This window comes from Centrocercus urophasianus, unplaced genomic scaffold, assembly GCF_019232065.1.
Source record: "Centrocercus urophasianus isolate 14NV4802_14NV808 unplaced genomic scaffold, USGS_Curo_1.0 seq_11, whole genome shotgun sequence".
In the NCBI taxonomy this organism is placed as follows: Eukaryota; Metazoa; Chordata; class Aves; order Galliformes; family Phasianidae; genus Centrocercus; species Centrocercus urophasianus.
In genome coordinates this window covers 38,680,159-38,704,769 of record NW_024884253.1, presented here as the reverse complement: position 1 = coordinate 38,704,769, position 24,611 = coordinate 38,680,159, and the positions used below count along the sequence as shown (strand labels likewise).

General features: G+C 35.5%; 1 protein-coding gene across 1 annotated transcript in view; it reads left to right on the top strand.

The window, feature by feature from the left end:
- SNTG1 (syntrophin gamma 1) overlaps positions 1–24,611 on the top strand; it is a 164,557-nt gene that overhangs the window by 30,612 nt on the left and 109,334 nt on the right. The window contains exons 4-7 of the mRNA XM_042840046.1: positions 9,181–9,237; positions 17,074–17,131; positions 20,692–20,735; positions 20,843–20,884. Of these exons, the coding sequence (XP_042695980.1) occupies positions 9,181–9,237; positions 17,074–17,131; positions 20,692–20,735; positions 20,843–20,884 (201 nt within the window). The remainder of the gene's footprint in view (positions 1–9,180; positions 9,238–17,073; positions 17,132–20,691; positions 20,736–20,842; positions 20,885–24,611) is intronic.

Genomic DNA, 24,611 nt, shown 5'->3' with positions numbered 1-24,611 from the left:
TGTGTTTTGCTTCACTGATTACAGTCTCCCTACTGTATTAGCATATTGAATCCATAACTCACAAACTAATGGATATTAATGTGGTGCTGAGGAGTTTATTTTCACTTGACAGTGTCATTGGTAGGCTAGTAATTTTGACCCCTTTACTCTTGTTTATTCTGAGATTAAGACTAGATCTTGAATCAGTAGGCTCATTCTAGCTAAGGATGATTGGCATTTCTCAGATAGTTAACTGTCCTTTTGTCACAGGCTATTTAAATAGTGTGGAATTATTAGCTGTGACTGTGTAGCATGATCAGATGTACCACAAACTTAGTTTTTGCTTTTTTTTTTTTTCCTTTTCCATTTTTATTGCTGCTGTTTTTAAGCTTCTCTTTTAATTGTTTGCTTGTTGCTTTTTTATGTTTTACTTTGTTTGGCTGATTTTGCTTTGTTCTTGGTGTCATTCTAGATGACTGACCACATCTATTTTTCTTTTACATGCTTTTGAAAGAGCAAGTTCTTTCATTAGAAACTAACATTGAATGCCTCGTTGAATGAACTCTAAAGAACAAAAATAAAATTTGTAACTGAGGAACAGTAGCATTGTTAAATTGTACAGACAAGAAGCTACAGCGAAAATCCTTTTTAATCTGTTTTGATCTTCAAATAATTTGATTATAGGATGTTAAACTTACCACTTCACTATTTAGAAATGAAAGATTATTACTACGCTTCTAGTTCAGAACAGTGTCTCTTCTGTTTGTTGAATCGGAATCAATTTGCATGCTCCTCTGTGTAGGACAGACTTTAAACAGTCACTGAACGTTCCTGCAGTATCCTGATTTGCATCCTGCAGAATAATTTAAATGAAAGCAATGAACCCTTAGGAGTGAGGTGCTGCTTAATGTGAGTACATGAAATAAAGACCTAGTTCTTAGTATGGAATTCTTCCTTTTTAGTGGAAAACAATTTTAATTTTCTAAACCTGAATAGATGCAAAGGAACTTTGTTTCTGCCATCATCGCATGCAGTTTAGAGTAAGAAACTAAAATGTGTAAAAGATTATAAGCAGCATAGCATAAAAATAGTGTTAAAATCTAAAAAAAAGAAAGCATCTGTTTCTTCAGTAGTTTGAATGAAGTGATGGTGTTCGTGAGGATCGTGCATTAGTCATACCTGAAGCAGTTCCATGGAGCAGTAGAGATAGTTCTAGTCACAGGTTACATAGATCTGAATTTCAGTATCACTTGTATCAACAAGTATTACAGAGATTTGCTTATGTATTTCCAAGGGATAGAAATGTTGTGGATTCACCATTAATCCTACTAGCGGGCATCTGATGTAGATTTGGATTCCAATGCAAATGAACAAGTTAGATGTGACATTTTGTGAATCTTGAAGTCTAGAAGGCAATGTCTGTGTTATTCCAAATGAAATCCTTGCCTGGAGGAAGAGTTGATAGTGTGCTGAGTGTATGTCTGAGTTTTGACTAGTGTACGTGATGAAGATACCCATGGGTCCATATGAAAAAATTGGAAGATGGGTAACTGTTAGGTCAGCTACATTTTTCTTTCCCTCAATGTAGTAGGCTCTTAGAAAAGATCTGTTCATATTTGTGGTATTGCCAACAGATAGCTTTATTTTAATCATCACAAATCTCTACAACAGTTACTTGTGCTGCAGAACAGTCAGGATTTTTTCCTCTTTTCATCTCAAAAATAAATTCCCTGAAAGCAGATGAATTATATACCACATGGGCACTTGCCCTTGTTATTGATGCAAGGAAAAATTTTATTTTATGTCTCCTTTCAAAATGCCTTGAATGGCATGAAATTTTATTTGCAGAATTTTACTCCATGATGTTCAAGTTGACGTGCAATAAGGCAAACTCCAGACTTTTCAGATGCATAGGTCAATCGACACGACTAACAAGGATGGCCTGATACTCCTTGCTGCAAACTAGGTGGGAAGGTACCCCTAAGATATAGTATGTCTCCTTTGAAAGAAAAATCTTCAGTAGGCAAATTCCTAGGAAACTTATTAATTTTTACAATTCCAAATCATAATTTTTATTTTGTAGTTAATCCTTGTAATTTCTATCACCTTTTCTGTCTGCCTGAAAATCAAATAAATGAGTGGCTGTCTTTTATCAGGAAAAGTAGCTATGTGTTGAGGAGGATTCTGTTTGTTTGCTAATTGTACTCAGGCAAGCATTTTTTCTAATGGAGTGTATCTGCCTGTTAGATCCAGAAACCAGTGATGACAGTGTACCATCTGACAAAATGGGTGGTTTGAATCAGCTTCTGTTTTCCTAGAAGACTGAAAATAAACAGCGAGCAGCTGGCAAAATGCTAATTTTTGTTACGCCAGCAGTTTGTTTTCTTCAATAATTTTCTTAAAGGTTCTGTTGAAGAGTAATAGATTTTTGAAATACAGCTAACTTGCTATTGAAAAGACAGAGATAGCTCTGATTCATGTTGAGTAATCTAATTCCTTACAGCTATGCAGTAATGCTTTATTTAATTAAACATTTAATAACTTCTTTTTAGCTTTTTTAAAGGATGTTTTCAGGAGGTAGATATGAAGATCGTCTATATTTTCAATGCTAATAAAAACTGAATATACATTTTTATAAATTTTGGAAAATCAGTTCTCCAAGTAGTGCAGAATTTCTCTAAGAATTTAACTGAGTTTGATACAAATGTATTGAAATTTAACGTAGGATCTGTAATTGCTTTTGGATAGGTGAGAAGCTTTCATCAGTAAGCATCTTTTCCAAGGTCAGAGAGTAACACCGAGTTAAATTGTTGAACCGAAGCCAGATCTGATTTCTGGTATTACTAATCAACAGCCATTCTTCTTTTTCTTGTAAAGATAAGAACCTATTATGGCTCACTTTTAAATGTGTCCATTTGCTATTGTGAAATCAACTACACTGAAAGATTTATAACTCTATAATGTCAGTGTGGATTACAAAAAAAATTAGTTGCACAAAAGAGAGCCTTTCACCTTATAAAATTGTATAATACATTGCTTTTTGTGATGTTATTGATTTAAATAATAAAGATATTATGTCAGAATGTCACTTAACCCTGACTTGCCTGAGAAGTCAGATGCAGTTATTGCATTTCCTTTGTTTGCATATTTTGGATTTTCAGTTATACTGAAAGTGTTTTTTAAATGTGTTACTTCAGATCTTTAATTTTGAGAGGATTGTGGGTTTTTCTTCATATATCTTGGTGTAGGTAATACAGATTCAATTTACATTATCAAAGCTAATGACTACAAAAACGAGTGGAAAAAAGGGAAAAGCTTAAAACATTTTTGATTCACATGAAGCTTTGATTTACTTTCTGCTTTCTGTTTATTCCGTATTTATTTACTGTTTTGATTCAGATGTGAGACTGAATTGTGGGAATGTTTCCAAAGTGAAACTTTCTCTTCAGAAGAGAACTGCAACTGCAAGAATGGATGGGTCACCTTTCCAGCATTGTCTATTTTATTACCTTCACAAAATCTATCTAGAATGTGTTTGGTTTGTTGTTTTTTTTTAATGTTTGTTTGTTTGTTTGTTTTTTAAGTAGTGCTGTTGTCTGTCTGATATTCAGTGGACTGGATGAAATTTTCTCACAGAAGTTATCAAATATCTATCAGAGGATGGTAACTTTTTTTTTCCTGCCAATCTGGACTATTTATAAATTACAATATAGACCTGACAAATGTAAATTAAAAACTGAAAAAGGTTATTTTGGGGCAATCCAAGACATCTTATTTTTCTGCCTCTATCTAAAAAAATAGTAAGTGTAGCAATCTATGGAGGTTAAAATACAAGGCTGCCATTTATAAGACCAAATTTGAAAGAATAGAATAATTTCTTGTCTTTGCTTTTGCTGTTTCTTTTTGTTTTGTTTTTTGTTTATTTGTTTCCTCACAAAAGAGGCAATACAAGCATTGAAAAAGATGAAACAGTTGGAAAACCCAAAGCATTGATCAAGATGTGATGGGAGGTGGCAGCTTGAAACTACACCTATGATGAAACTACAAAGGGCATTCTTTACTTAACCATGTGAGAAATCAGATCAATGCTGACCTTGTATTTCCTTTCTTCTTCTTTGTTTTCATTTTCTTCCTTATATACTGAAAAATTCAATACTTTGAAGGCAATACATCCTAGAAGTATAATTTTTACAAGTAGAATTTTAGATGAGTGTTTCTGGTTTGGGGCATATGCTGTATTAACAGTAACACACTGGAGTGAAAAAAAGCAGAGTCAGGTGCTCTTGTTTATTAGAGTCAGTTTTAGCAGTTTGTATCACGTCTGCATTTATCATGCACAGCTGCAGAGGAGCCAGGATTCCCAGTTGACCAGGTGTTCTGTTGCCCTTCCATACTGCCAGTGTTCTTCAGTTGTACAAGGAACTGAAATAAGGAGATTTCAGCAGTTGAGCAAGGCCTTTGGCATTTAGACTTTTAATTCAAATCAGTGATGTGAGTGACCTGTGTATTTTTAGAATGAGTGTGAAGTTTGACTGCTCACATCAATTAATCCAAAGAAAAAACAGTGAAAAAAGAATAAAGCATTAGCAAAAAGAAGATGTAAAATCTCTCTACTGAAAATGGATGAAATTATTCAGTGGATAAAAAAAGTGTTTTTTGTTTTTTGTTAATATGTATCACAGAATCACAGAATTGCAGAGATTGGAAGAGACCTTAAGAGAACACTGAGTCCGACTTCTCTGCTATAGCAGGTGCCCTGCAATAGGTCACACGGGTAGGTGTCCAGACAGGTCTTGAATATCTCCATAGAAGGAGACTCCACAGTCTCTCTGGGGTGCCTGTTCCAGTGCTTCTTATGTTCAAATTTTAGGCTTTTTGTCCTATCACTACAAAGCACTGAGAAGAGCCTGGCCTCGTCCATTTTCCTCCCACCTCTCTTTAGATACTTACAAACATTAATCAGATGCCCTCTCAGTCTTCTTAGGCTAAACGGTCCCAGGTTCCTCAGCCTTTCCTCATACAGGAGATGCTCCAGGCCCTTTATCATCTCTGTGGCACTCTGCTGAATTCCTTCTAGGAGATCCCTGTCTTTTTGGAACCAAGTAGCCCAGAACTGGACACAGTATTTTAAGTGTGGCCTCATCAGGGCAGAGTAGAGGGGGAGGATCACTTCCCTCAACCTGCCATCCATGCTCTTTTTAGTGTGCTCTCTTTTTAATACTGTATATATGTATATATACACAGACATATGCTTAGTATCACTGCAACAGTTCCATTCACAGTGAAAACAGAGTTCTTGCTTTCTGCCTGTAAATAGTTAATTGCATAGACTTCTGTGCTTTTTCTTATTACTTATTGTCACCGCATGCTCACAAGATCCTTCTTCATTTCTAATCTTTAAGATGATATCTGTAGTCTCACGTTCATACTGGTGTTTAAGGGAAAATTTTAATACATCTTTAGTAGAAAACTAAAAACTACTGCCTTTCTGTTTCAGTGCGTAGCTCTCGGATGAATAAATTTTTGGCAAAACTCTTAGCTCTCCTTTCCAGTCAATGAACATATGCGTGGATGAGGAATTTTCTGAGTTACAAGCATAGAAAATGCTGACAGCTTGGCAGCAGCTTTGAGTTTTTCAATAAAATGATAACTGCTTTTTTTTTTTTTCTGTTCCAGGAAGCAAGTTGTAAAACACTCTTTGAATACTGTATCTAAAAATCCTAGGAGCTCTAACTTTCCTTTTGTTTAGTATAAAGTAGCTAATAAATGTGATAAAGGAATTATAAGCTCACAGGATGTGTTGTTAGTCTTATATCAAACTGGGTGGATTCTTATTAGACTCAAATCAATCAAAACTCAGAGATGGCATAGTTTGGGGAAGCTGAAAAAAAAAACAGTGCAAGCTCAGTGATATCTGTGTAAATAAAGAGGGGGATGTATTGTACTCAATGGAGGATATAAAGGGTGAAATAGATTTTCACCTGATGTGGGTACCTACTTAGAATCATCTGAGTTAAATGTTTTTTTTTTTGTTTTTTTTTTCTTTGCTGATTATAGAGAAAACTACCTTTGACCATTGTCCAAGTTTTAGATGACTTAACATTGATCAGATTGAATCTCATTATTTTTCTTCCAATGTTTTGGTTAAAAAAAGAAAAATTGATGAGATCTGGGGTGTGATCTTGTGCCAAGATTCTGGCGTCTGACAGTTTGGGAAAAGCTGTTTCATTCTACTGTTTATGTGAGGCTTGTAGTAGCACAGTAGTGGATTATTGGTGGTGTAATAATGAAATACTTAACTCTTATGTAATTCTGGTTTATATTTTTGGAGGTTGTTAGTTTGCATATTTATGAGTGTTAGATGTTTTGTTGTGAAGAATATGTAAGTCCTTACATTTAAGGTACACTAAAGTAACAAAATTCTTTTTTCTAGGAATGCGAAGTGTGTAGAATTTGCCTCAGCTGGCTACAATGCAATACTTTGCACGTAACACATAACTAGAGCGCATCTAGCATACACTATGCTCTTGAATTTCAATTCTGTTCAATAACAGCCCAGACCTGAAATATTTAATATCTGCTCTCAACAGAGATAGAAACGAACCTAGAAAAAGTACCATATGAAACCCTCTGATAAACTGTGTTGTGCTGCGAAGTTACAATTGCTTGAATTATTTCTGGATGTTCTATTTGCTTACTCTTACACAATTTTTCCACTATGTAATCTGCTATATTGGTAAAGTATTTTTGAAGTATATTCATTTTTAGCTCTTACAAAGTAATGCCAGGCTACAGTGTAAAATATTTATAGTTTTATGTCAGATGGTCTATCAAACTCAGGGAAAACAAAAAATAAAAAACAAATGAACCAAACATTTTTATGGCTTGCTTAACTCTGAAGTTGAGTGAAAACCAGAATGCTGACTCTGCTGACTCTTTTACATAGGTGCGTATATGTGTGTGTTTCGATAAGAAAGAGAACAAAAAGGCAGTTTTTATTAGGCTTTTTTAAAAGCATAGCTCTAATGTAGATGCCACTCTTTGTACTTAATGGAGATGATGAACTTTAAAGAAGATTTATGTCCTTTAATGAGTGTACTGCTTCATTTGATATGTATGAAGTATAATATGGTTTGTTCCATGCATAGATAATGTAATACTATTATGCTAGTTCTCTTTAATTAAAAAGATTGTTATTTTTCAGTGTATTCTTATGTAATGTAAGTATTTTCCGTGTGATCTGAACATATATAACAAAAATATTAGAACGTATGGACTAGAACGTGGTACTCAGTCTATTGTTCTTAACTACTTATCCAACAGGAGACAGAGATGAAAATGGGAGGTATCTATCAGAAAAAATTACTACTATCAGCAGAGCCACAGCTAAGTGTTTCATGTTCTTATGTGTAAACTCAGCTTAGACCAAACATCAAGCTGTGTTCTATATTAGTTTATCCTGACTTTATTGTTGTCAGCATTATCTGACTGAAACCTCCTGGTGGATGAAAGATTTTCTGAGTTGGTTTGTGGCCTGGAATAGCTCTGTGTTTTGAACTCTCTTTCTGGGCACTTTGTTATTAAAGTTCCTAGAAGGTGTCAGCGAAGAGCTGAGAATGCTCTTCTGGACTCTGTGCACAGCATAGATGCACACTGATGGAACAGGTTAGGCATATGTTCTTCTACTGCCATGCTGTACATTCGTTAAGTTTTTAATACATTTCAATACATCTCTTTCTTAGAATTAAACATTTACAAAGGTTAGTGTAAATAAGTAAATGTGATGTCTCATTTTAGGCAGCTATCTTTTCTTGGCTCTCGAAACACTGTATGGGTGGTTTGTGCTTGCTTTTTCTGGAGTTTCACAATTCATATTTGTCACAAATGTGAGAGACAACTGTGTTTTCCCTCAAATTCAGCATTATCCATTTCCCAAACCTCTTACCTCCCTACCTCTTTTATTTTCTTTTTAAATATAAAGGAGGGGAAAATATATCTGTAAAGCTTTCAAGTTCATTCATGCTTGGCAAGTTTCTCATAGGAGACAGGAGAACACTTTATGCTTCCGTATGCTTCTTGCACTCCTCAATAGCCATATGGACTGAATTATGATCCATTCCTTAATGTAATAAATAACATTGATAGTATATATGTTTTACTTGTGCATGCAAATCTGAATAGCACTGGCAATCTTTGCCAATTGGACTGGAAAGTATGAATGTATATATTCAGACTTAAGAAATTATATGTATTGAAAGGAATATAAAATCTAAACCACGTATACAAGACATGAGAATTCTAGCTATTTCTTCTATTTGTGACTGGACGTATCTGCTGATAAGATTTTCACTGCAAACCAGATTGACTTATATTAAATGATTTTTGGGAATAAAATCAACATGAATGACAAAAAAAAACCCCATGATTTTACTTTTTAAATGTTCGTATCTAAGGCAGACACTAGCCTATAATTATTACAGAACAAATTTTAAGGATAAGTAATAGAAGAGAAAACATGGGGTGCTTTTAATAATTGCATCTGTAACAATAGCCAATAGTTTTAATTTTTAAACCAAAACCTCTGTGAGGTCAAACAGTGACTGTGTTTATGTTAGTCTCTTAATTTGGATCTGGAATGAGCCTTGAAATGAGTTTCTGGATCATCTCAACCATTCTTGCTTTTGTTCATGTCACTGAGTGCTGTTGGAGTACCCAAGCTGTATTCCTTTTTAGATGAAACTAAATTGGAGAATGTGCCTCTGGAGTGCAATTTATGTGCTTCAGTGTCTAGTGTTCAGTCTGTCTACAGGACCAATTCAGGGACAGTTGAATTGACGTCTGAAGTGCATGTGTTGTGGATGAAGTGTCCTGCACTAATAGCTTAATGCTACAGATCTGCTCTTGTTTCACTGCAGTGTTTGCTAGGGCACACATTGCTACTATCGTATGAACAGAACAAATAAATTTTTGTCTGAGTCAAGCTGTGCTATACTTTGTTGTTTACTCCTGCAGCATAGGTTTCATAGGAGTTTCACATTCAGGAATTTACAAGTTTATCATTAAAGGTAAAATCAGTGTAGGAGGTTAGCACAGAAAGAACTTAATGAAATGTGATTCTAGATGTTGTGGCAGAAAATACTAAATCTAACCAGACTTGATTGGACTTTTTTTTTTTTCTTTCTTTTTTTTCTTTTTTTGCAGGAAAGGACAGTCACAATTAGAAGACAAACTGTAGGAGGATTTGGATTAAGTATAAAGGTAGGATGATTTTTTGGTATATTATTCCATATCACACAAGAAGGTCTTTGTATATAGTTAATTTTAGTTTTAATGAGGACAAACTATATTTCAGAGGACTAAGAACATTAGATAGAATATATTCTAAAAAGTTTGATGCTATCACAATAGGGTAGCCAGCAGCTACACCGCCCTATGGAACAGAAGGCAATGGAAAGATCATTCCATTAAGATTCAAACTAAACAGATCTGTAATATGATTTCATGTGAGAGTTGAACAGTATTTGCAACTGCACAGACTGTACTTTTGTTCAGTAGCACTCTAATTTAAGTGGTTGTTAATGTTAATTTACAGTGACAGGCACAGAGAAGAGCCAGTAAGTTCATAATCAATTCTCCTAGAAATAATACCATATTACTTCACTGTAATTCATTAGTTGGGCAGAAAGTGTTACCACTTTCTTATATTGTTTTCTGTAGATCAAGTAATTGCAGTAATTTATCATAATAGTTACCTTACTTTTGCTTTCCTCAGTAAGAGTTAAGAACATATGGAAGTGAAAGTGATCCTTTTTGAGGGACAGGGGGGTTAATCATTTTTGTCCTCATAAGCTCTATGTAAATCTATATTGCCATTATTTTGAAAACCTTACCTTAGCTTAGAATCTCATTGTGGAGATTCAACATTATTTTATCTTCTTAGCACAGCAGTCCTTAGCCTCAAGATGGCAATAGAAAAAAATCAAGTGTACTTCACATGAATGCAAAGAGCCTTAAATGATGCATATAAAGTTGAAGTACAGGCTTTTCTGTGAACAGCTGCTAGAACTGACCTTATAAAAACTGACTCAGAAGAGGGATTAATGTCCATTTGTGCTGTCATTGATAAGAATATTGCTGAATAGAAATACAAACTCTTAAAATATATCTTGGCACACTTCCTTTTATCTATTTGATCCACTAATGACCTCTTTTCAAGGAAAACTAATTGCTATTTTGTAGCCAAAATTTCTCATGAGTTTAGTCAACAGGGTGCAGTGTCCTTATAGGTTACAGTTCACTGAATAATTTTTCAGTAATGTGTGTCAGCTTACGATAAAGTATACAGGGGAATGAGGTTTTACTCGTTAGTAGTAAGAAATAGCTGCTAAGAGTAAATTTTGTTGTGGTTTGGAAAGCAAGTTTCATGAAGTTGAATAAAAGTGACTGAATTTTTTTTTTTTTTTTTTTTTTTTGTTATACTTTACAATAGGCTATCTTCTAAAATTAAAATTGTGAAAAGAAATCAAAATCACTTTGTGTTTAAGTATCAGGTAAATAGGAGAAACACAATCACTGGCAGATAGAAATTATAAAGTGCATGGGTGGATGGTCTGTCTTACAGTAGTGGTATTTTTTTAGAGCAAAATATCCACTGTTCTGAATAAATTCCTTGGAAGATGCAAAAGGATTTAGAAATGCCAGCGTGACTATGGATTTTTCAGATTATGAATTCAGCCTTGGAAGATATCTTTATGCATTCATGAAAGACCATATAAACTGAATAAGGTCCTATTTCTGCAAAATAATCTATATTAAAAGCTGCAACAGAATTTACGAATCATAGCATTAAATTATTAAACATAGCTTCTAGTTTTACTGCCAAGTTGTTTTGATCATAATTAATAAGGTAGTGGAGCTACATACATTCAGGCTTGAATAGATATTTTCTTTTCAACTTTTAGAATGACTAATGACCAGATGAAGATTGTTAGTTACTTTAACAGATATTGCTTCAACAGATCTCATCAAGTAGACAGATCTTTCTCAATAAAATGCATTCAAACTCAATCAGATAATATAGATTAGATAATGAAAACGGTGAGAATAATTCCGTGGTCTGCAATATTCTATAAGTGTGTTTGAAGCAAGATGATTCTGCTTGTTCTAAGAGTCAATGAACTCATTTCCTATCTTGCTAGACTCTTCTTTTTCTTTCTTTTTTTTTTTTTTTTTTTTTTTTGTAATCCCGTATTCTTAATAAATAAATAAATAAATAGATGAGCAATGGGATATTAAATTCTACCTAAAACAAAGTATGCTGCATAAGCTTATATTACCATATTTAACTTGTAGTAGGAAATAGAAATGGAACTTAAATGATGCTTTTTGTAGTTTTCTAGGCGAGCTGTGTGAATGCTCATTGACAATGACTTTTTGGGTATGCAGTATAAGTTCCAAAAAGTGTCAGCTTTCTCTTTTAAAAGGTACCAGTTAATCTTCTTGAAGATGAGTAATAGTTTGCTACTTTGTTTTGGTTTGTTTGGGAAAAATACTTTAAAAAACTCACATATATATATATATATATATGTGTATATATATATATATATATATCACAGGAAAAAAATTTTTTTTTGTGAAAATGACTTAAAGTAGGGATTTACAAGTTACCCTTAAGGAAAGGCTGCTATGAGAGCCAAACCTGCTTCATATGTTTCATGAAGTTTATCTCACAGTGTGTAAAGAATTCTTAACGTACCCTAGCTTTATCTTTTTAGGATCTAGGAGATATGATATAGATGTCTGAAAACAGAACCTGTAACTATTGAATTTGAGACCTAGGCAAAATGCTAGTGGTGGACAAAAAATAAGGAAATTCCACACCTTATCCTGACTGATCATTTTCCCGTGCCTGGCGTTTGTTCTCATTTTTGGCACTCACATGTACACGCTTATACAGAACTCATGACTCTGTATGTAAGTATAGTTGCTGAGATACCACATTTCATGTTCCCAAAGTCCCTATGCCTTCCAGAGAAGAGAAATACTGCCATAAGGATATAATGGGAGCCAAATTTCTGTATACGTCTGGAAACCAAAGCAGCTTAGTTTTGGATGGCCAACTAATTTTGGTTTTTTTCCCTGTTTTTGTGCCTGTGAACCAGCTCCTGTACTTCTGTTGTTTCTTCTTTTATGAAAAAAACATCACTGATCACTTTGTTTTAAGACTTGGTCCCGAGTGCTGCAGTGCTTCGCTTTCTGCAGTGGATGTGAAGTGAGCAGCTGTAGCTGATCAGCCATCATAAATTAACCATCCGTGCTTGTTAGGCAGCTTGCTGAACCTTTGTGTCTGTGTTAGGGCTTTTGGAAAGGTGCTTAAACCAACGAGCCATGCAGGCGAGGTGGGATAACTCACCTGATCTCCATTACTCAGCTGCCACTTCTTGATGCCAACAACTTATGCCTTAAGCACGATTCTTATTTGAGTCACTGCATGTTTTAGAGACTCAGTCTGGATTTAAAAGTTTTGAATAAATGTGAATGTAATGCATCCCCTGCTATTGCTATAAATGGGGCAGAGAACAGTAGCAAACCCTTTCTAACTCAGCAGCAGTGTAGATTATGTGACAAAGTCTTAGGGCTTTTGTGTTTGTTTTGGTAAATTTGTCTCCCATAACTTCCTGTATTACAGCAGTTCTGTGTCTTAAGTTACTTAAGGATGAGTTTTATCTGAACTCTTTCTTTCTGTCTTATCTGAGATGTGAGTTATAAGTGTACAGTGATTAATGCCTCTCACTTGAAAGTATTTGCTTTGAGATGAGTTTATCTAGTTTTAGCATTCAGCTGCAGAGTATTATCATCTGTTTTTTCCTGTTAATTTGGTCGTCTGTTTGCTACCAGAAATCTTACATGAACAAGTCACTTTCTCTTAAATGTCTTACCCTACCTTAAATATTCTTGGTTTTCTTCAATTGATTGCTTTCTTTCTCTCTCTCTACATCCCTACCCCCCTCCTTTTTTTTTTTTTTTTTCCCCTTTTCTTTCTTAAGAGCAGACAGATAAGAAGTTAGTAAGTTCAAAATGAAACTCCCCTGTAGTTTTTTGGTGATTTCTTTGTGGGGAGAAAACTCTTTTGTGTTCTTAGATGCTTCAACTAAGTTGTAAAAATCAGATTCATCTTAAAAAACTGCTTACAAAATTGATTTTCACACAAGATCTGAAACTAAGCCCTTTTAAAAATTGATTACAATCCACTCTTTGTAGGTTTGATAGCAGAAATACTGTGTTCTGCTGTACTTCATTTTACTGAAGTTAATGGCAAAAGTTTAATTAAATTTGGAGCAAACCTGATCTGTCCACACTGCTCAGAAGGAATTATTTTCTCATTTCTGAAGCCCCTTTAAAACCCTCATTAATAAACCTCTGTGAGAAGAAACAGTCGTGGAGTAAGATTTAGAAATTGATGACTGCAGTGTAGTATTTCAGTCATTCATCACATCTCTGACATGTTTGAGATGCGGAGATTTGACACAAGAAGCGGCAAAGTGTATGACTTATGAAAGAACATCATGTTTCTTAATAATTGTAGAGTGTAGTGTTCTTGGGGAAATAGTCAGTAGAAGTAATAGTTCATTAAATTAATTAAAGTTTGCAGTTGCAGGCTGACTTCTAGATACCAGAACTCTGAACTGAGCCATTTTCATGCTTCTCTTTTGATCATTCTTTATACGATGAATTTTATCACAGATTTACAGATTTTCTAAGATTGTTTGACTTCTGAACGTGTGTCTACATAACGTATCTATAAAGGTACTGTTCTGAATATCCTTTGAATATATTCAGATAATTTTCTTCATATCCATTCATTCTGTGGTAATCTTTGTTATGAGAACATTTTCTCTGCATTTCAAGTGGAAACAATAGAAGTTAGAAATTATTGTTTAATGTTGGAAATATGCAAATAATTTTTTTCAGGATGGTATCTCTGACAAAAGCAGATTTTATTCGCAATTGCAATTATGGAGCAGGAGCACCCTTAAGGACACAATGATGGCTTTTTGTACCTTGTTTCCCCCTTTGCCTATGCTTCTTCCCTATTTCCCCATTGGCTGGGTACTCCAGGTTCACAATCTTGTCAAAGTTTACATTTGTTAATTGGTGTGTTATCTGGTGTCAGCCAGTAGCCATCCTGTTGTTTCCAAGTTGTCTCAGTGCTCTTCTTGTCATATTGATATGGTGATTTTCTTCAAAGTCTTCATTAGACAAAGAGCACCGTGGGGTGGGGTGATGCCAGGCCTTCCCAATGTCTCTTCAGGCACTTCCTTGTGCATGCCATGACTTGTTCTCTGGTTTGATCAATCTCGTGCAGGATATTCTCGCAATGTGTATGACAAAATATATATACTGCGCGTGCATTCCTAGGGAAGGTTCATCTAGAGGATAAGTAATGCAAACTATCAGAGACCACCTCCCCTCTCCCCCCCCAGGTAAAGTAGAAAGACTCCCAAAAAGAACTATGACAGTGGAGACCATGAAATAAAAAAAATATTACCCAATTCTAATGCAGAAACAACATTTGATTACCACATTTAATAGGTGAAGTATCTAGCTTTTAGTTTACTAATCTATCCAGGTAAACTATTATATCAGACAGTGAAGTTGCAAAAGGATAATTAACACTAGCATGTTGTTGTCCATATTGTTTAATTGTTAGCATGTTACCTGCCATGATATTGGCTTATGCCAACTGGCATTTTGAGATAAGACTGTTCATGATCACAGATGAGAACAAAATGCATCACGTCATTCTATTTCAGTCTTGAAGAGTTTGTCCACATGGACATGAGCCATACTGTTAAGACAAAAGCAAAAAGGGCAAGAGAAGTGATTGTCTCTCTCTGCTTTGTGCTGGTGCAGCGTTAGCTGATCTACCACGTGTAGTTTTGGGCCCTCAAATGCCAGTGATTAAAGCTTCCTTTATTTATTTTAATAGGACCATCTCTGGAGCTGGGCAGCCAGCTTTATTCCAGGCTAATAGTTGCACAACTTTTCTGCTTGAGGGACAGTGGCAAAGAAAATTTCAGTTACAAAGAGCAGTGGTAGAATCTGAAGACTGAGTCATTAAGCCTTCAGTAATGTTAACTGACATGTATTTGTCCCGTCCACTGGTCTGGGATTGTAGGTGGAGAATAGATTGATAGAGTTTAATTTAAGAGTTGAAAAGTAGCCATTGTTTCCAGAGCTTTCAGAAGCAGTGTATCTCTTGAGTCTGTAAAGCCAGAATTCATGCACTTTTACAGAGAATCAGACATGTAGGAGTTAACGAGTCCTAAGACTAATTCAAAAGGGATCGTTTGTAATGACTGGGTGTGGTTGCAGAAAGGGGGTCATTTTTTTTCAGAAGTATTAAGAGATGCTTCTTCAAAACTGCAGTGAAATGGAGTTAGATGTAGAAAGTGAGAGGACAAGGTGGTGCTCATTACTGTTTGGTTTAGGAATAACAGGAATTCCCCTCTTTACTGGAGAGCTGAGTTGAATCAGGGAGAGCACAGTTTACGGAGAGAAAAAGACCTTAGTTATGTTGAACTTTAATCACTGAACTCCTTGGCTGAACTTCAAATATCTTGCATAGTGCAATATTTTTGTAGTATGTTGAAGGCTTAGAGAGGGTACTGATATTTGTTTATTTGAAAAAATATAGAAGAAATCAAATGTGCATATACCTGAGAAAAACTCTTAAAGTCTTATTAATTTAGTGATCTGGAACTGGTTATCTAAAATGAAGCCATTGTTTGCGACTGCTGTTTCTATGGTGAAAACCATCAAAATATATTTAACAAGTTACAATGCTGCAAACTGTTTCGTTTCAATATGTGTGTAAACCTGACTGAAATGAAAGTAACATCATGGTATTCGTGGAGACCATGACCATCTGGGACATGTGCAGTGGCAGATATGAAAGGCTCTTTCTTTGTATAGATAGAATTTAAATACTTTACGAGACTGCCCATAGAGAAGGGATACACAGAAGCATGTTTTCTATGGTTTTCTTTTCCTCTATTCCATAACAGATAAAGCTGTTGAGTGCAGCTCTCTGTTCAGTTTCAAACAATTGGTTCCTGCATGAAGAAGGGATCTGTACTAATCCTTAGAACATCAAAATATCCAGGTCAGACCACTCAGTTCGTTGACACAGAGTGCCTGGACCTAAGGAGTCAGTAGTTTTCAAACAAAAGAAAAAATAAGTAAACATTGAACCAGGATTCTTAGGCAAAATGACAGTGTGGCATATTGTCATTTCTGATTATCTGAGTTTGTATAGGTTATGTTCAGGCTGGCACTTTGGTGCTGACTTCAGAGGAAGAAACATATTTGTGATTCTGTTACATACTTGTCTTTTTCTTTCTTTGAGAGTGCTTTTCATTTAAGGTTTCTTTTTAATACCTTAAGCACCATAAACGTTTCCAGCTTCACTAGGATAAATTGAATGAAACAACAGCATTGAATTGCTTTCAACCTGTTGAATTATCATTCAACTTTCCTTTATTTTTCCCGCATTTATTGAACACCTACTGTTCCATTTAATGTCTTCTTTTTCTGTTCCTTGTTACTTACCCCACTGCTTTGCTCACTCTTTGTTCGTGTGTGACAGAGATGGAAACAAATAAAGGCTGCTTTTGAGATGAAAGTCCAAACTTGCTTTTCTTGGGTTTTTGTTTACATGTTTCTTACCAGCATGAAAACTGAGTGTTCGCAGCATGGTTGCTATTGTGGTGTGATGGCCATTCTGCCTTTGTAGGACACAGTTTCATACATTAAACTGTCCAAAAATTGTAGAAATGGATGTTCTTCAAGTCTTGTTCACTTCCTTGGCTAATTATGGAACCTGGGAGCTTCTTCATGAGAGGCAGTAAGAAGTAAGGAATTAATCCAAATCAATTCTATATTAGAATTAGGCATAGACAAAAAGAAGAAAATTTGGATTCAGAATTATTTTCTCAGTCTCTTTGAAACCAAGTTACAGAAAGGGTAAAATATAATTTCAAACAAAAAGATATCTACAGTGACTCATGAGATTACTGTTTATTTTATTTTCAGGGTGGAGCAGAACATAATATTCCAGTGGTCATTTCTAAGATTTCCAAAGAACAACGAGGTGAGTGTCAGATTAGTACACTATGTCTTGACATGCTCTTTATAGCAGGGTGTTCTAAATCTTATTCTCTATAAATATACAAAACTGATATTTGGAGAAGTTTCTAAACATTGTCTTCAAACGATCTTTTAAATGTTCCTGTAAAGCATAATTTTTAAGGGAAAAAAAATAGGCATGAAAATATTTAGTAACTTTAAGCAGTGCAAAAATAATACTTCTGTCTTTTATTTCTGAATGCTTATTGCCAGAAAGAAGTAGCATATTGAAAGTTTGATCATTAAAATATGTGAATGCAAGAGGAGAAGCATGTCTTTTTATACTGGATAGTAGGATAGTACTCAGGTGGGTAGTGGCAGAATCTTGATAATACCCTTTGCTATTTCAACTAGAATCATTGAATCACAGAATGGCCTGGGTTGAAAAGGACCACAATGATCATCTAGTTTCAACCCCCCTTCTATGTCAATGGTCACCAAACACTAGACCAGGCTTCCCAGAGCTACATCCAGCCTGGCCTTGAATGCCTTCAGGCACATGGCACCCTCAAACTCTCTGGGCAACCTGTTCCAGTGTGTCACCACCCTTGGAGCGAAAAACTTCCTCCTAATATCTAACCTAAACCTCCCATCTCAGTTTAAAACCATTCCCCTTTGTCCTATCACTGTCCATCCTTGTAAACAGCCATTCCCCTTCTTGTTTATATGCTCCCTTCAAGTACTGGAAGGCCATAATGATGTCTCCCCAGAGCTTTCTCTTCTCCAAGCTAAACAAGCCCAGATCACTCAATCTTTTCTCATAGGAGAGGTGCTCCAACCCTCTGATCACCTTAGTGGCCCTCCTCTGGACCCATTCGAAGAGCTCCATATTTTTCTTGTACTGGCAGCCTCAGGCCTGGGCACAGTAGTCCAGATGGGGCTTTGCAAGAGCCGAGTAGAGGGGGACAATCACCTCCTCTCCCTGCTGGCCACCCCTTTTTAATGCAACCTAGGATATAGTTTGCCTTCCAGGCTGCAAGCACACACTGCTGTCTCATTTCCAGCTTTTCGTCCACCAGGACCCCCCAAGTCCTTCTCCGCAGGGCTGCTCTTAAGGAGTTCTTACACCTGGGATTGCCCTGGCCCAAGTACAGCACTTTGCACTTGGCCTTGTTGAACCTCATTAGGTTCACATGGGCCCATTTCTCCAGTCTGTCTAGGTCCTTCTGGATGGCTTCCTTTCCCTCCGATATATTGACCACACCAGTCAGTTTGGTGTCATCTGCAGACTTGCTCAATTCCATTGTCTGTGTCACTGATGAAGGTGTTGGAGAGCACTGGTCCCAAGGCTGAACCCTGAGGGACGCTACTTGCGATTGGCCTCCACTCAGACATAGAACCGTTGATCACAACCCTTTGACTGCGACCAGCTAACCAGTTCTTAATCCATCTAATAGTCCATCTTTTGAATCCATACCACTCCAATTTAGAGAGAAAAACATTTAGTGCTGCGGTCAGTAAACTTTTGCAGCAACTGATATTTAGCAAAATCAGTAGTGTATGAAGGCTTTAATCATGCATATTTTTAACTGCCAATGTTTTGAAGTTGTGGGAATTATATAGCATGTGCTATGAAGACAGGTTCTTGTTAGATGACTCGTGATGCACTCGATGAAGGATCAAGGTTGTGAATAAGTACTTCTAGGGTGTATTTATGATCTTTGTTATGTTTATGTGTATTTGTGTATATAAGCATAAGCAAACTTGGAAGCATTTTCCTCCATCTGCTTACAGTAATTTTGGAATGCTGCTTCTGCACAACTAAAAAGCTCATCTAGAGAAAAAAGCTCATATTCATCCACACACTGTAGATAAAGAAATGTACAGGGGAATCTTAAAATACTGAGATCTGAAATCTGACCCTGAAATGTAGGTGATGGTCGTGTGTAGAGATGCTGCAGTGTAGCAGACAATGAGCCCCTAAGGAAAACTAAAAGGTTAGCCTTAAGAAGTGACTCCATTATTTTCAGTATAAACATAAGTGTGTAATACATAATAATGTGGCATATATTGCCTACACAAGCTATTAAAAAGCTATTAAGCACTGCAGGAAAAATAGGAAACATAGACAAAGTTTAATTGAGCACACCAAAGTGCATGCTGTTTCCTTTTGTTATTATTTTTTTGTTTGTTTGTTTTGTTTTGTTAGAGTGATGCATTATTTCTAACTTCAGTACATACTTGAAGTATAAACTCTATTACTGCTTTCAATAATAGTGTTTAGAGAGCTAGTTGCAAGGGACGTCTCTTCTGTAGAACAAGGCTATGCAAGTGTCATCTCTGCTTAGTATCTTGGAAAATGCTGTTTAACCTAGAACGTGTACCTCAGAACGTTGGAGGCTTAGTTCTGCCCTTTTACCAATTGGATTCTGGTTCATTTTTTAGGCTTCTAAACAAGAATGTGATAGTTCATGCAATTCATACCAACCGTGTTGTATGTAGGTAATTAAGTCATATGTAATTTGATAATAACATGTAAGCCCCATGTCTGAAGAGGAATATTGAGATACACATTTCTTAAACATAAAATATATTAAAAATCCTCTCATAATTCAAGAATCCATTGTTGTATCTTGCCTAACAAGGCCAGACCTTCAAATATATTATCATAATTTATGTGAATATTATTGCCAGTCTCTCATGTAAAGAAGTAAAAATTAGTTGGACCAAGTCAAGTTTCAGATCTTTCTAAACAGCATCTTCTGTGATGTTTCAAAATGCTATAGACAAATAATTCCATGTATTCTGTAAGTATTCCTTAGTTTTCATGTTAGAGATTATATATTTTTATAGACACTTATCCTTTATTATATTAATTTTGTGTTTATGAAGTGCATTTGATAGCTCTGTAATATCACTCAATGTTAATTTTTGAATCAGTTTTGGTTAATTCCCTTATGACTTGGAGGGTATCTATTTTAAAAATCAAGTCCAGTATTTATGATGATTTTGTACAACACCCTGATTGTTTAGCTCTTGAACAGAGAAGGTGTTATCCAGCATAAATACACCACTATTAATCAAAACACACCATTAATCAAAAACATAGGATCTACAGATTCTTTGATAAAATCTTACAAGTTAAAGGTTGTCTTTCATAAGTAGCTCTAAAGTTCTTTTCCCTCAGAGCTTCTAAGAAATCATGTCTCACAGGTAAATAGGACCTAGTTCTGTAGTCATTCTGTTTTCAGAAAAGCCTGCCATACTTCACCATTATGGCCCAAAAGATGCTATACATTGATGGAAGATGTTCTGGAGTTCTGTTACTTCAGATGAAAGAACTCTTTCACTGAAACAATGAAAGCTGGTGTTTTAGGATTAATAAGATTCCAAATATCTACTTAGAAGCTACGTATTTTTTTGTTTGTTTGTTTTTGCCTGTTTTTTTTGTTTGTTTGTTTGGTTTTTTTTTTGCTTATTTTTTAAAAAAGATTATGTAAAAGCATAAATGAAATATAAATGTAAGTACAAGAAATATAGGATATTTTGTGCAAATTGAGTGAAAAATATGCTTTCTATTTTCAGCTGAACTTTCAGGTTTGCTCTTTATAGGAGATGCAATTCTGCAGGTGAGTGAACTTGGAAGTACTTTTATGTATAATTTTCTAGAAAAGTGAAATAAAATCTATACTTATGAAATGTAGAGTAAGTCTTCTCTTTATCTTTTTAATAACAGATTAATGGAATTAATGTGAGAAAATGCAGGCATGAAGAAGTGGTGAGCTTTTCTGTTTTTCAGTCTACATTTTGTCTATTATAGTTATTGAAATGATAGCAGTACACTGGTGTCAGTTGTATTATTGTTATTCCTAAAAAAAAAAAATAGACTGTACCTTCTTGTTTAGAAAATCTTTGATCTTCTTTGTAGACTTGTTATAATTACTGTTCTCAGATTGTTTACTAAAGGTGGTTATTTTATTATGAGGATTTTAGCTGTATGTTTTCCTAACCATTCTTCTTCTGGCTTATAGCTATCAAATTTAAGTACTGCTAAACCTTTCTGGTTCTGCGAGGTCATTTTAATTTCAAAAGTCATAATTTGAACTATGTTGGGATTTATTTGTTGTTTTAAAACCTATTTAAAATCAAAACAAAGCATTAGTCTGGCTTCCATTCTCTGGCTTTAATTTATGAGGATGCTCTCCTTGTTCATAAGAGTAGAAATGAACAGAGTATTAAGGAGATTCCTCATAGAGGAGGCATGTGTGCTTGAGATGTAAAAATATTATATGTGTTATATTTGGCTGTTTGATTGTCCTTAAGGATTTTCAGAAGTAGGAAACACTAAGCTTGAGAAAAAATGCCATGAATGGAAGATTACCAAAGCTTGCTAAAGAAATTATCCTTTATTCCTGTTTAGGTTTATAGCAACTATAATTGTACAGCTCATTTTATCAATTCATAAATGCTCTGCATTTAATACTGTATTCTGCATTATGACAGATTGATAAATGTATGCCATTCAGGTATAGAAAGCACGGGTTGATGAAATTCTGACAAACAAATAAGTGCAGGCTGAAAGACAAAATGAGTGCACTCTTCCACCTCTCAGAATGCATTTATGCAGTGGTTTTGTGCTGGAAATTTGTGTTGCAAATCAGTCATCATTCCTTAGAACTGTCAACTGCTTATTGGCTGGTTCGGCCCAGTTCCGTGACTAGTGGAGCGGAGGGTTTTCACACAATCCGTGCCGTCAGAAAAGGGAGACAGGGGACCCCAAAATAATTAAAAACAGTGGCAGTGATCTGAGGAGAAACAAACTAATTTACTAAATGTGGTATCAGAATGCAAGGTAACATGCTATAATACAATATAATTAGAAATGAAGCTATTAAATCAAATATAATGAGAGTGTCCGAAAGGTTGGAAAGGCCTCACCGTAACACTGAGGTGAGATGCGCAGTTCAGTTGAGCAGCAGGGAAGAGAGCCTGGTGAAGAAGAGGACATCAGGTGACTTTGCTAGGGTTGTATCTCCTCCCTGACCGCAAGGGCCCCTGGAGTATGTAGTTCTTCTCTTCTGGACAGGTGCCCAGAACTGGAGCATTAACAGTTTAACTCCCAATACACTACATGGTGTTATGATATGAAATACTGACAACCAAAAATCATAAAACCATGACAAGAAACCTTAATCCATCCTCTGTATAAACAGAATAACATTCATGTTTGCCTTAGTTTTAAGTTTTGGCTGTGCGGTAGTGGCCAGATTTTAATCTTTTATGGGATTACCATAGTTTTGTTTTAATGCATTAATATGGTAAATATCTCAATGGGATTTCAATGTGATGTTGAAATTTCAAGACATGAGAAAAAGATGTTAATAAAAGTGCAGACCTGCACATAAAAAAGCAAATTAAAACTGGTAAGTTTATTCAAATCTGCCCAAAAGGACAGATTCGCATAGAGTAGCCAATATCATTTTACTTCATACCTTTTTAGTCCCACGTAATGTTCTTCTCAAACTCCTTATAAATAATGTTATTTAAATAAGAATAATAACAAAACAAAGGTGTTAGCTTACTAGCTATGAATGTGCCATTGTGTATATACAAGTACTTGTACAAATAATAGTACTTGGACAAATAATTTCTAAGAATGAAGAATCAATATTGGCCAATATTTAAGTAGTCTATGTAACATTTTTTGAACTAAGATCTGCAGAGGAAGAGATGTAAAACAAACATAAATGCCATATTTTGATTTTTTTTTTTTCTAGAAACATTGAATTTAGTATGATCATAGCATCACAGAATCACAATGGTTAGAAAAGACCTCAAATATCATCCACTCCAACTGTCCACCAATCATCAGTATTTCCCACTAAACCATGTCCCTCAGTACAACATCTCAATGTTTCTTGAACATCTCCAGGGATGGTGACCACCACCTCCCTGGGCAGTTTGTTTCAGTGACTGACCACTCTCTCGCAGAAGAAATATTTCCTAATGTCCAACATGAATCTCCCCTGGCACAACTTGAGACCATTCTCTCTAATCCTATTGCTAACAGACCCCCACCAGGATGTCCACCTTATTAACCCTCCCCCTGACCGTTATCCACAGAGACTCATTCCCAGCACCAAGCTCAACAACATCAAAGCACTCTCTAACACAGAGAGCCACACGACCTCTCCTTCTTCCTTGTCTGTCCCTTCTGAAGAGCTTATCACCATCCACTGCAGCACTTCAGTTGTGGGAGCAATCCTACCTTGTTTCTGTAATGGCAACTAAGTCATTGTTTGCCTGCTGCACAGTGATGTACATGTATGTGTAGTGAATTTGCTGAAAGTCTGATTATAATAAGTACTGGTTTATTAATGATAGATCAGGTAGTTCATTGTACATTTATGTAGGATTTTAGGCACAGACCTGACTAAGGAGCAGATACAGAAACTACTTTGCCAGCAGGAGTTATAGGTAGATTTTGTCTGCAACATGTTCCATGAAGCTGTTATAGCACTCCTATGCTAATATTTATCAAATATGGGATCCATAGTTCTAATGTCAAAGTAACAGAGAGAATGCAAAGTATGTAGAACATAGTTGCTCTCAGGATGGATTAGAACTGCAATGAATACTTCATGTCCAATCCTTACCACATCTAGGTACTTTTGAAATGGCTGTGCACGGTCCATAATGTTAGAGTTTTGTTTCGTTCTGATCATAATTCCTTTTTTTCTGAATCTAGTTAAGACTTAGCAGGTATCATATGATGAGAGAATATATTAACATTTTGAGTTGCCCTGATATCTTAGAAAATATTTACTGTGAAGCAGTAGGAAAGATTTTCCAGTGTGTAAAGCTGAAGCTTCCCATAGGAAATTCAAACGCGTATACATTATCTGCACTTGGAATGCAATGTGTGTTCATTCTTTTTCTTTTCTAGATAGAACGGTTATTGCTGTTTGCAAAAACATTCTAAGCAAATGTCCTATCCTCATAACTCAGTAATGAAAAATTCTGCATAATGATCAATGCAGCCTGTAATATTACACTGATTACTAATCAGCTAACCATGGTGTTTCACTATACTGTTTTTACTCTGCCACACAAATCAAACTATATTTTCATTTGAATTTCAAAAATAAGTCGTTTTATCAAATTAGTACAGTCTTTCATAGTAGGGAGAATCTTTCTCTGATGTGCAACAAACTTAGTTGACTTAACCTTTGTGGGCACCTATGGTATCCTTTGTTGTCTTCCATTAGTTACTAAGTCTGTTAATAAAGCATCCAGTGGAGCACAGATCGTGTTATTCCAAAAGTACATTACAATCTGAAGCCTGAATATGAAAAATCAATAGGTAGATAAGACTTATAAGACTGAATATGTAGGCTTACTTGTTTTTTGGTTTAACTTACAGGAGATGTCTGCCCACTTCCCATTGGAATTTTCTTAGCTTTAGGTGAATTTTGAGCTTAGTTTTTCATTTGTAGAAGGTGAGG